The sequence below is a fragment of the Saccostrea cucullata genome, unplaced genomic scaffold (assembly GCF_032062105.1).
Source record: "Saccostrea cucullata isolate Sc308-1 unplaced genomic scaffold, CSIRO_AGI_Scuc_v1 ctg1879, whole genome shotgun sequence".
Classification (NCBI taxonomy): Eukaryota; Metazoa; Mollusca; class Bivalvia; order Ostreida; family Ostreidae; genus Saccostrea; species Saccostrea cuccullata.
In genome coordinates this window covers 22984-37205 of record NW_026937458.1, presented here as the reverse complement: position 1 = coordinate 37205, position 14222 = coordinate 22984, and the positions used below count along the sequence as shown (strand labels likewise).

General features: G+C 33.9%; 1 protein-coding gene across 1 annotated transcript; it reads left to right on the top strand.

Annotated features, from left to right (window-relative positions):
- The first annotated feature begins 220 nt into the window (after positions 1 to 220).
- LOC134248234 (collagen alpha-1(XXV) chain-like) lies at positions 221 to 11601 on the top strand. Its single transcript, XM_062730647.1, has 4 exons — positions 221 to 437; positions 747 to 808; positions 6332 to 6473; positions 10655 to 11601. The coding sequence occupies exons 1-4, from the start codon at positions 221 to 223 to the stop codon at positions 11599 to 11601; spliced, it is 1368 nt and encodes a 455-aa protein (XP_062586631.1).
- Positions 11602 to 14222: the final 2621 nt, after the last annotated feature.

The window sequence follows — 14222 nt, the reverse complement described above, 5'->3', positions numbered from 1 at the left end:
AAGAATACAGTTTCCTTTAAGACCAGCTGCTGGTAAGACAATCCATAAGGCTCAGGGCTGCACTGTTGATGAAATTGTAGTAGATTTGTCTCAGTCAAGGATAAGGAAAACACCCCACATTCATTATGTAGCTCTTAGTAGAGTTAGATCTGTTGACAAGTTGCATATTCTGAATTTCAATGAGCAAGCATTAACTGTGGATGAAAAAATTGTAGAAGAAATGGAAAGAATGAGGAAGGATGCACCTCTAAAACTGTGTTATCTTCCATTGTACAAAACAGAGCAGAACAAACTAAAAATTATGTTTAATAATGCAAGATCTCTTCACAAACATTTCGATGAAATTAAAAATGAACCCAATGTTGTAGCATCAGATGTTATTGGTTTTTCAGAAACAAGATTAACCATCAATGATGAACAGAATTTTATGATGGAAGGTTACTTGACTTTGCTTAATCATGAAAAGAGAAGTGACAGCAATCGTCCTCATCATGGAACAGCTTTATACGTTAAACAAGACCATTCGATCACATGTATCTCGAAATTTAGCAACACTTTGCTTGAATTCATCATAGCTTTAATAAATTTCAGAGACCTTGGAGAAGTGCAGATAGTTGTTTTATACAAGTTCCCAGCATGTTCTTTGAAAGAATTTGAACGTGAAGTTATGTTACACTTAAAACCTTTTGTAGACACAGAGAAAAAATTGATAATTCTTGGAGATTTCAATTTTTATTTGTTTTCAGGTCAGAAAGAATTTCTGAAGTTTATGAAGTTTAATTTAAAATTCACACAATTGGTAAAAAAGGTAACTCATGATTCAGGTTCACAACTTGATTTGATTTTCACAAACTTCCCTCATTGTGAAACTGATGTGATTAAGGCATATTGGTCAGACCATAAAATGGTTTACTGTATATATACTTTATAAATCTGATATAAGGGACGCATGAGTATTTATTTGGGGGAGATACGTCATCTTGTCCCCTCTCCCAGCTACCAATGTGCCACTGTCACTTAGTGACATTTGGTACATTGATTACTGTATACAGGGTTATATTCGCCCAGGCTGTTATTTTCACCCTTTCACACAATTTTGTAATGTTTAAAATTTTCACTAGTCACAGTTTTATTGAAGAAACCATACTGTGCTCTTTTAATTTACCCCGTTTTAAATTTGTCTACCATTTAGATGGATGACAGGGGAAAAATGAAATGGGGCGAATATTTCCCTGTATACAGTATCTTATAGCCACCAATTACTTGATGTAAAATTTTGTTTGTTTTTTTAACATATATATAATTTAAACTATTTTTATTATATGTATGATGGAATAGCCTAAACAAAATTGCAAACAGCTCATTACTGATCATAAAACAGTTGGACTAAACAGGAATCCTTCATTACTGTTATATGACTTTTTATTGTGGATTAATTTTCAACAGACAATTAATAAATGTACAAAATAATTGAATGTTGCATGTTAAGGAACATGACAATGATTCATGTCAAAAAAATGATGATCATTGTATTATATTGTGTTAATATTTTATCATAAATTATGTATATACTGTGTTGATGTTTGTGAGTTAGTTTTACCCTTACTGTTTAAATTCTTTTTTAATGACACATGAACATCATGAACTTGGTATTTTTAATATACATGAAATATTTTGAGATTACATGAATTGTTAATGTTAAAAGTTTAATTTAATGAAAAAAATGAGTTCTGCTAAATGATGATTAGAGATAATAGTACTAGAAATATACACTTGCATCAAGTAATTGGTATCTTTGATATACTTCTATGTTCAACACTGTATTCTATAGTTTTATGAAGTAAATTCACAGAATTATTGGCATAATCTGTTCATGAAAAAATTGCTGTATAGAAATATTGTAAGTTTATTAATGTGACTGTGTCTTGTGTCATTTAGTCCCTGCAGAACAATACTGGAGTACATGAGAGTATAAACTTTTACAGTGTATATGAATTAATATTTTTAACAGAGCAAATGTAATAACAATTTCAGTGTCAATATTCTTATCATACATGTAATTCAAGTCTTTATGTAATTACTTTATAATCAACCTAATGCAGTATTGTAGATATCACAATTAATTGCTGAGGCTCCAAACAGAGTGGGTGGTCAACAAATTAACCAATAGATGCACCTAAAATGAAATACTTGCAAATGTTCACACGCTATATATTTAAAGCCATTTATATCTATGATTTTATACTAAGGCTGAAGCTCTCAAAAATTAGTTTAATGATCATGACCATCCAGCAAACTTATTGATTTTTGTTTAGAGTGACTTGTTTATTCCTGTAGCTTTGTAGCTGAATTAGAATTTGATACATTTTGAAAGCACAACTCGGTTAGAGATGTTTTTTTAAAATACAAATCATTTACATCATTTTGTTTTGAAATAATGTTTACTGTATATGTGAAACATTGTGTTGAAATATTTTGACTTGATTATTTATCTTTTTTTGATTTTTTTTTATTTTTTTTTATTTTATTTTTTTTTTTTTTGCCTTAAAGTGTTTAATTTTATTGTATTTATGTATTTCAAAAAATTCAGCAATTGCTTTAAACATTAAGTACTTTTACTAGCTTAGTTACCTGTCTAGAATAGGAAACAACCTGCATAATCAGAGAGAAACTGACAACTTATTCTAAGTGAACTAGTATATTGCTGATTTCAATTAACTCCATATTAATTGATTTATATTTAATTTTCTCCAGCATTGAGATATTTAATATGTGACCACCATAATATTATAATCTAAGGAGAATTAACTATATATTAAACCCTTATACCCAGGTAAGTATGGAAAGAGGGGGTTAATGGCCAGCCCGTAAAGGGAGGTAAACCTACCTCTTTATAACATTACAATTTTTCCTATAAAAGAAAGGAAAAAAATGGATCACAATAATTTCTCATGACTGGTCTTAAAATCAAAATTATTGATTGCAATGATCTTAATCATTCCATTTTGGAATATTACCATCAAGTTTAGGTAATTTGATTCCTGCAGGTTCTCCAATTAAATGTTACTTATTAAAAATTATTTCAAAATATTAGACTAGTTGATATTCAAAGTCAGAGTCTGTTGATCATCATATAATTATTCACTTTCAGTTGCAATCTTTCCCATTTTCGCTTTCGTTATGTTCATGTAAAGGAAAGATTTACCATTAAGTGAACTTAAAAATAAATACAGTGTATTTTGCATCTTTCAAATGATCATTTTGATGTATTCAACTCTCCTCTGAACAAATTTTTGAAATGTTTACAAAGCATATATGTTTAAATGTTCTTGTCAGGAAGTTTTACATTTCTGTCACAAAATTGTTGCAATATTGCATATCTGATACTGTGTGCATATACAGTGTATGTCTGTTGAAGTCATATAAAATTTAGATAGTTGATTGTTATTATCGCTTCTTAGTTATAATTATATTATCTACCAATTGTCTGATACATTTTCACCAAATCTGTTAATTTTTGTAAAGAAATAAAAGTAAAATCTTATTAACATTTTCTGTTTTTATTATAACTATCATAGCTAATGTTACATCCCCCCCCCCAAAAAAAGGAGAGAACTGTTATTTTTCAATAATAGCATATTACACTTCAGAGTTGACGGTACAAGTGCTATATTCTGCAGAAATACTGATATTCACCTCTTTCTGACTAAATTGATAATGAGGTAGGCATTAAGCACTGTTTGAAAAGAAAGCCATTCTTACATGTACCAATTTTATACTTAGATCAAGCCCAATGACAGTAAATGAGTAAAAAGAGGGAGTCCATACTCTAACATCTACTTGCATAATTCTTGCAAGTAAAGGTCTTTCACTCAGGTGAGCAATGTGGCCCCTGGGCCTCTTGTTCAGAAATATTTTGTCTGATTCATATCTCAGAAACGGTAAGAGATGAAGACACCAAACTTATAGGAGTAATAGATCTTGATGAGTAGGCGAGCCCATTTGGGTTAAGATTGTCCGCCGTCACTTCCGGTCGTCACAGGAAGTGATCAAAGAAATCGAAAATTTCAACTTTTCTTTCTTGAAATTTTTTTGCATCATATTATAGCATCTTATTTGTAGTTTCGAAATATGTCAGTCCCACCGGAAACAAAAACGACAACTTACAGTTATAAGAGAAAAACTTCATATTTTGAGTATTTTTCTTTCCCATAAATATTTTTATAGATAAAGAATTTGTTATGATTTTTGGATATGTTATTCAAACTGAAAATGTCTACAGTAACGTCAAATATCTTTGTAAAATTCACTTCCTGTCCTCAAAATAAGAAGTTAACATTACGAGATCTCTTAAACTGTAACAGATTAAGACACCAAACTTATAGGAGTGCTAGATCTTGATGAGTAGACAAAACCATTAGGGATAAGATCGTAACAGACGGACGGACGGACATACCGATTACTATACCCTCCCGCTTTTCAAGACAATCAAATCTCTGATATTCAAGACATGTAGCTCTTGTCGATTTGTTGTCATTTAGTGTAGAAAGGTTATTCTATTAGCAAGAAAATTATCTACTTTTATCATCTGGAATCACATTGTGTGCATATTTTGGTGCCAAAAGTTGTATAATTATGCAATTTAAGAGGGTCTGCAGATTCCTCGTGATTCCTATCATGTACAAGCTTTCGTACCAATAGGCTTAAGTCATTCTTGACTTCGATCTAGTCAACACTTCTATTGACATTTTGACTTTTAACTTACAATTGCACCGTCATTCAATTGTAGAATAGTGAGATGCAGAGGAAAAAAATACAATTCTGTAGTGTATGGATATTTGCAAATGTAAAATCCTGAACAAAGCAGAATATATAACAATAGACAAATAAATCAGAGAAAATTCGAATTAAGTGTAGAAACGACTAAATTTTCTGAGTTAAACTAATAATATTAGCATTCTATTATCCTTTTCATAGTTTTATTACACTAAGTTAGATATTCACTCATTACTTCTCCATTTTGAACGACATTGAGAAAAAATTAGAAGAATTGGATGTCCGCCATTTTGAATCGCCATTTTTACCTCTTTAAATCCATTTTCATGAAGGCTAGCATATTTTTTTCGGATTCAGCATACTTGAAATAGGTCAAAAAACTATGCTATTTTATTAAGAAGTATTTTTTTCTATAAATCGGACAAGACTACTTTTTTCCTTCAGTAATTGGCATCTCAAACTTGAAATTGGCAGGCCGTTTTCGCTTGGTTTCTGCCATTCTCTTCACTTCTTATGACTATTTGACGTAATTTCTATATTCAATCAATGTTTACTCGCTTACTATCTTGTTGTAGTACTACTGGTATATTAAATGTTTCTTGCACTTTTGTGTGTTTCCTATTACGGACTAGGCTGCTATTTTTGTGATGTACCATGATACAGCCTACAGTCATATTTCTTATTTTCAATACTTTTTAAGTTGGTTCGCATACAGCGAGCTACTCCTTGTATACACTTTATTTTCGAGAGAGATATATAATATTCAATCTGTTAATTTGCAAAATAAACTGAATTTAAGGTATGGTGTCCAGATGTATGAAAAAGCTCAGTTAACTCGAGCGAGTCAACTCGCGTGCCCTTCAGGCCTTTGATCTTTCTCTACAAACAGAGCTTTGCTAGCTGTCAATCAAAACAGTCAAATTTTAAAAATCAGTGTCGCTTAAAGATTTCAATTGATAAAGTCTCAATTTCAATTGATAAAGTCTCCCTTTTTAGAAACATTTGAAATATATTCTATATGCAATTTCATATGCAGAACACTAAACTTTATTTACATAACAACTATCTCAAAATGATAATTGGTGCTATCAGTATGAATTCAAAAATATATCCCCTGAAGTGAAGGGTGGCAAGAAAATTGAAATTTCCACCATTTTCCTGATTGGCTGCTGTTTATATCCCAGAACCGGACTAACACGGAATTTCTGCAAACTTCTGATCATTCATTGTTGTGTATTCTACTATGAAAACCAAGTTTGAACAGCCGTCAAAAGAAAACATAAATCATAATCTATAAATCAACAACTGGGTTTTTTAAGTTCTGTAAGTTAATACGATAAAGAATTACCGCCATTAACAAGTTATGTTTTATGTAAATGAGGGCATGTTCCTCCTCGATTGATTACACAATGAACCCTGCTTGGCCTGTTGGACTGGTGGTGAGCTACATTGTGAGATCCTATATAAACCCCCTGACTGTTTTAGGTGTGTGAGTTAGCGGACCACGATGTAGCTCACGTTAGCTGTAGTAGTGACTTTCTGTCTCGCGTGGCAGACTGCCGCGAGGGCATACGATAAGGAATGGGACAAATGCCGGAGACAGTACTTAGAACTTAAAGCAGAGGTCCAGCATTTACAGGATCTCATTTCACATCTTCAGCATGCTGTGTCAAAGTGTTCCAAACACTACATCAAAGGTAAGCAGTCTCAATGAACATAAATGGTGAATCTTAAGGAAGCTCTAAATACTGCACACTAAAGAGTTCTAATTGAAGGGCAGCTACATGCTGTTAGAGTGATTTGTCCCTAGAAGTGAGATAAACGAAATTGTTATTTACATTCAATTACACAGTTTGTGATAGACTAAAAAATGCTTAGCATTGTATATATATTAGGCCATGAATGAGTAATTAACTTCCATTATTATGTTCCCCAAACGAAGTTGGGGAACATATTGTTTTTACTCTGTTTCTTATTATTATGTTCCCCAAACGAAGTTGGGGAACATATTGTTTTTACTCTGTTTCTTATTATTATTATTTTTCTTCTTCTTCTTCCTGGGTACTTTTTTGTCCGGGAGTGATCTTGTAAACTACACATTCGACTTAGGTAAAACCTTTTTAGGGTCAGTAGGCATGTTATGTAGATTTGCGGAATGAAGGTCATTTTGCACGCACGTGCTTGCAGGAGCGTGCACGTGCAACGCGTGAAATGGCCAATATAATAGATATAGCCATAACTTTTCTATTTTTGGATGAAATGCTTTGAAACTCATAATCTGATGATATATTAGTAGCATAGACAATATGATATGGTCAAAATAGCAAGATCTCACGCGCATGCACGTGCGCTTCGCTCTGATTGGCTGATACTAAATTCTCAATATCTTTCTTGTTTTTTGACGAAATCCTTTGAAATTTTGAACATACCCATGCATTATGATATCCTACAACATGAAATAAAGCAATTATCATGAAAACACGTGCATGCACGTGCGCTGCAATCTGACTGGCTGAAACTTTAAACAGCTATAACTCCCTTGGTTTTCAACCAAACAGGTTGGGATTTGGAACATAGATAGATATAGTGGACTTCTAGGAGTAGGTATGGTCACCATGCACATGCGTACACGTGCGTGTACGTGCGCTGCAATCTGATTGGCTCAAACTTGAAACAGCTATAACTCCCTTGGTTTTCAACCAAGCGGGGTGGAATTTAGAACATAGATAGATGTAATGGACTTCTACAAGAAGGTATGGTCACCATGCTCATGTATGCACGTGCGTGCACGTGATATGAGTAAAATCAAAAATACACTTGAATGGGCGTATTTTTTTAATAATTTTGGATTAAATACTTTAATATTCAGTGTATTAAACTATACAGATTGTGTAGACATGATGATATGGTCATGACGCATATGCATTCACTTGCGCACGCGTGCAATGCTAAAATTTGAATGAACTTGGTTCACTTCTGGGTAAATCTTGTTAAAATTTCAAATGCATAGAGTTTGTCCTATTTAATGAAGCTTACAGGGAATATGGCACCAAAAGGGAGTTGGGGAGCGTTTGGGGAACATCTGTAACGGTCCCCGTTACAATAAGCACTAGTTATTATTATTATTATTTTTCTTCTTCTTCCTGGAACTTTTTTGTCCGGGAATGATCTTGTAAACTGTTCGTCCGATGTAGGTAAAACCTTTTTAGGGTTAGTAGACATGTTATGTAGATTTGCGGAATCAAGGTCATTTTGCGCGCACGTGCTTGCAAGAGCGTGCACGAGCAACACGTGAAATGACCAATATAATAGATATAGCCACAACTTTTCTTTTTTTAGATGAAATGCTTTGAAACTCATAATGTGAGGATATATTAGTAGTATAGACATGACGACATGGTGAAAATAGCAAGATCTCACGCGCATGCACGTGCACTTCGCTCTGATTGGCTGCAACTAAAGTCTCAATATCTTTCTTGTTTTTTGACGAAATCCTTTGAAATTTTGAACATAGTCATGCATTAGGATATCCTATAACACGAAATAAAGCAATTATCATGAAAACACGTGCATGCACGTGCGCTGCAATCTGATTGGCTGAAACTTTAAACAGCTATAACTCCCTTGGTTTTCAACCAAACAGGATGGGATTTAGAATATAGATAGATATAATGGACTTCTACAAGTAGGTATGGTCACCATGCACATGCGTACACGTGCGTGTACATGTGCTGCAATCTGATTGGCTGAAACTTTAAACAGCTATAACTCCCTTAGTTTTCACCCAAACGGGATGGAATTTAGAACATAGATAGATGTAATGGACTTCTACAAGAAGGTATGGTCACCATGCTCATGTATGCACGTGCGTGCACGTGAAATGAGTAAAATCAAACATACACTTGAATGAGCGTATTTTTTAAATATTTTTGGATTAAATACTTTAATATTCAGTGTATTAAAAATATAGATTGTGTAGACAAGATGATATGGTCAGGACGCAAATGCATTCACATGTGAACGCGTGCAATGCTAAAGTTTAAATGATTTTTGTACACTTCTTTGAAAATGTTGTTAAAATCTCAGATGCATAGAGTTTGTCTTATTTAATGAAGCTTACAGGGAATATGACACCAAAAGGGAGTTGGGGAGCGTTTGGGGATCATCTGTAACGGTCCCCGTTACAATTAGCACTAGTTTTCATTGCTTTTCTCAATGTAAGTACATGTAAACCACTGTGTTTCTGTTCACGCATAGTCCATTGTCTTTGAATATTTTTCTTGCAGAATTCAAGCACTATATAATATATATTTCTCCAAATCCAAAAAAAAATTCTTCATGTTTAGAGCTTCCAAAAAATGGAAAGACGAAACAAAGAAAGAATAGTTTTATCCTGTAGAATTTTTAAAAGTAAAGAAAATAGGGTCCGATTAAAGACTTAAAAACTAAAAGTCATTTGTAAATTCTAAGCCTCTCATTAAATAATAAAGCTGAAAAATATTATTTAATAGTGGCATATTCTGTTTTAAATTATCAATATTCTTTTAAGATCTTACTGGTATGATTAATTCTGCTTCTTGTATTTTTATATCCCAAAATACAAGATACGAGGGTTGTTTCAAAATTTCGTAGACTGAGCTCATATCTTTTTAAGAAATTAACGTATCTTTATAAAATTTTCAGGGTGGATAAACCATGTTCTTGGCAGATAAATTACGAAGTTTTATCATATTGACTTGAAAACTTTTCGAGTAATATCATGTGAAGTGATATAGTTCTCTGACACCCGGAGCAATCTCCAACGTCAAAAAGAACAATTGTCAACGGTTCAAATTTTTGGAGAAAATATTTTAGTTACTAGAATCAAATTCTGAAATTAAACGAAACGGTTATGGTTATAAATGTAAAATATCTTAATTACTATATGATCAAACATTAAAATATGTAAAACAAAGTATATGCATGTACAGGTATAAAATAATAATAATTTGAAAACTCTTTATTTCTATGGGCTTTTCGTCTGTTTTCCCTAATGAATTTGCACAATGGAATTCTTGCCCATTTCTCTGCACTGTCTTTTATTTTAGTTACTGTTATTCACATATACATAGAGAAACCGTTTTAGTCATTGTAAATACTAAGGACGAGAAAAAGTTTCCTAGTCAACCAAACATTTATGACTGGAACATTTCTGTAAGAGTGAATTCACGATTAAAACACTTCATCCTAGTCCAGTGCGCCGCCTGGGCCAACGCAACCGCCATTTTTCAAAAATTCGGATTTCAACCCCATGTATATAAAACGTTATAAAATTCATATTTATCAAAGCACTAACACCAAAATTTGAGGAAATATAGTTAATAAAGCAACATTAAGAATTTTCATTTCCATTAAAAAATATGAGGTAGTAATTACTTTTCCTTAGGATTTTAAATATGATATACCAAATTTTAATGGCAACTTTTGGGTATTGCGCCGCTTTCCTACACCAGACAATGAAATATGTCTTTTAAATGGGAATAATTTGTGTAGTTACTCCATATTTGTCGATAAATCCATTAGATAGTGTTTGTTTAATCTATATACGAAGTTTCATTAATGTATGACATAAGATTCCTAAAAAAACAACGCTTGTCTACGGAATTTTGGGACAACCCTCGTAGAGAACAGCTTGCTCTCTTTTCTAAAAAAAATTGTTAAACGTAGCATTAAAGTTTACATGTTTAAAGTATCGGCTTCCTACATTTGACATTTATAAAACATGAATTAAAGATTTTTTAAATGTCATTATGTATTTAAAGAATGTGTAAGAAAAAATATATATAAAAATATCTTCCTTTGTTTAACGTCTTATCTAAGTGATGTTATTTAATCACAGGTCCGCAAGGTGAACCCGGACCTCCTGGGCCAGTGGGGCCTAAAGGCAAGCCCGGGATGAAGGGAGAGAAAGGCGACCCAGGAATGAGAGGACCAGTGGGACCTAAAGGCCACCCAGGACCTCCAGGTCCAAAGGGCGATAAAGGACCTCCAGGGCATCCCGGAATACCGGGCCTGCCGGGTCGTAAGGGTAACAGAGGAATTCCCGGATTGAAAGGAGACATGGGTCCACCCGGTCCTCGAGGGGAGAAAGGAGAGAAAGGGGGAAAGGGAGAAAAGGGTGAACGAGGAGAACAGGGAATTCAGGGTGAACGAGGGGAGAAAGGGGATCCAGGTCCACAGGGCGAGAAGGGCGATCAGGGACCCCAGGGCATTCCCGGTGAACGAGGACCTAAGGGAGACAGAGGGCCAAAAGGAGACACGGGCCCTCCTGGTATACAAGGCGAAAAGGGTGACCCTGGAGATCCAGGTGAACAAGGACCTAAGGGGGACAGAGGTGAGAAAGGAGACAGGGGCCCTCGAGGTCCAAAAGGTGACCCAGGCGAAAGAGGACCCACTGGCCCCCGGGGGCACCCTGGACTTAAAGGGGATAAAGGAGAGAAGGGAGACAGGGGAGAAAAGGGAGATAAAGGAGATATTGGCCCTCAAGGTATACAGGGCCCAATGGGTCCCAAGGGAAATAAAGGCCCTAAAGGGGACAAGGGAGACCCCGGGGAGCCGGGAGAGAAAGGAGATAAAGGTGCTAAAGGCGACATGGGGGAGAAAGGTGAAAAGGGAGACCCAGGGCCCCAGGGAGAAGTCGGACCCAAGGGGGACCAAGGTCCTAAAGGAGATACAGGACCGAGAGGTCACCCCGGACCCAAAGGACCACCGGGTCCCAGAGGACATAGAGGGCCAAAGGGGGATAAAGGAGATAAAGGTGAAAAAGCAGATATGTATCCTTACTGAACCTCTCTGTGGTAACAGTACTAACTATGTTCAATCCTATCATACTGCAAACAGTGTTCAATTTCAAACAATAAATCAGAAAATTAAAAGAAAATACTATTCTTGTTTTTTTTTTTATTAATTAATACCTTCTATTCCTGAGCCTAAATGTTTTTTCTGGTACACCTTTCTTATATTTTTATCTAAATAATGTAGGTCAAACTCCAAGTTTATGAATTTGAAAATTTTGATATCCAAAGAAAGTTCCCGTTACAACTTACGAGAAAAACACATGTTTCGATCTTGCAATACTTCTGACAAGGCCTTTTCCAAAGGATTTTTTTTTTACCTCAGAACATTGACCTTGGAGTGCGACTTACTTTTTGAAAAAGAAAACTCTAACCTCGGCGATATTTTCTGAATGGTTAGTACTGTAGCGACCGCTAATGGTATAACACCGCTTAATGATACACATCATTAAGCGTTGCAATGTCATTCATCATTGCATTAATAGTTGCCATCCGCATCCGCTTAATGATATAATTCTTTCATTAAGCGGCGATTTAGCATTAATGGTTGAAAAGGTCAACCAATTATGTAATAATTTAAAGCATTAAGCAGTTGCAACCTTCAATGATATTTGTATCATTAAGCGGCTTTATATCATTAGCGGTTGCTACACAGCACTAAGGCTATTTCCAATATATTTCACATGTAGGTCCAAACAGCAAACATTCAAAACGTATAGGCATGGTTAAGTTTTTTCTTCCAAATGTAGATTTAACTCCAAAGTCGAGGACATAAGGTGAAAGATGTTGATACCCAAGTTAATACATGTGATATACAAAAGTCTTAGCACCCACCGTTCAAAAGTTCTGGTCAAGGTTTAAATTTTTCAAAAGTTGGTCGAATTGCAATTTTTAGGTTGAAAGGTCAAAAATACAAGTGCTAGGAAAAAGGTCTGGGGCCCATTTTACAAAAGGACTTACGACTTAGGACCAAATTTAATTTTTCATATAACTTTTTGATTAACATTAAATCGAAAATTAATTTAAACTTATTAAAAGGAATGTGATAAGATATTTTTTACACAATTTCAATGAGAACTATTAATTTTGCAAAATTTTACAATAATCTGAGGTTTTTGGTCTTAGTCGTAAGTTCTTTTGTAAAACGGGCCCCTGAATACTAGTACACGAAATACACGTGAAAAATATAAAAGCTCCAACCATTCGAAAGCTATGACCATGCAAATTTAAAGTTTGGAACATTTCCAAAAATAGATCTATCTCCTACATCAAGAGACCGGGTACATATCATTACAGCATTTTTTTTCTTCAAAATCGTCGTCACCGCTGTATATATATACTCATTTACCGCTACAAAAAGGTTCACATTACCTCTGTATCAAAATAACAGATTTCTTGCATACGTATATTTTTATCGGGCAAAAAATGTTAGCTGCAGATCTGTAGCGTTATGGTTTTGTATATTTGTCTTTGACCATAACGCTACAGATCTCGTAATGCAAAAAAGATCCAATTTACGGTGCAATTTTTTTGCGCACTTTTGGGGAGAATTTCTCCACTTTCCAGCATCGTTCAATTAACTTCCTTTCACTTCCTAATTCTAGACACATTATTCAACCAACCCTTTTATAGTCGTCTCTACAAGTGATAAACTCGCTTGATTATTTAAAATTATTCGTTAGATTGCTGAAAATTCACGTCAAACGAGTTTATTGCCTGTAAAGACAACTATAGTTGGTTGGGAGGTGGATAAGATAATTATACAAATAAGTTAAATAATGTTTGATAATGATGGTAACTTTTTAAGCTTCGATACCATAGTAAACTTAAAAGTGAAAACAAATTTTGTTGAATATAATGGTCTTAAGAGGGCTATATTAAAAAGACTGAAGTATGCAGGAATAGAGGACATTAAAAGATTAAAGGTTATTGGACCAAATATTCCACATTCAACTTTCATTTTTTATAGAAGTAATAAAGGGTGTAAGGATATGTATAAAATATTTATAAATAACAAGAGAGAGCCAATCAGTTCTCTTTTAAAATGGAATGAAAATAATGTTTTCTTTGATGAAGCAGATTGGAATAAAATATTTGAACTTCCTTTCAAAGTTACTCAGGAATCCAAATTTCACTGGCTCCAATTTCAAATATTACACAGAATTATTCCAACAAATTATTATCTTTTTTTAAATTGAAGTTGATTGACTCACCAGCCTGCACTTTTTGTTTAAGTGACATAGAAACAATTGACCACTTGTTTGTAGAATGTTTCAAAGTAAAAGATTTATGGTGTAGGATTGAAGAATGGGTTTTGGACAATTTTGAGATGCATTGTAGTTTTGATAAAATATCAATACTTTTTGGTAAATACGAGAACAGAAATATTTGTAAATTACAAAACTTGATTATACTTACTGTAAAGCAATTTATTTTTGCTAGTAAATATAAAATTATTCCAAAATTAAGTATCGACATCCTAATAAAGAGGATTATAGAGAGAATTTTTACAGAAAAGGTGTTGTTATTACAAAGTTGTAAATATATGGAATATGAAAGGCACTGGCAAAAAATCTGTGATGTACTTTGAAAAAAAAAAATCATTTGTTTTTA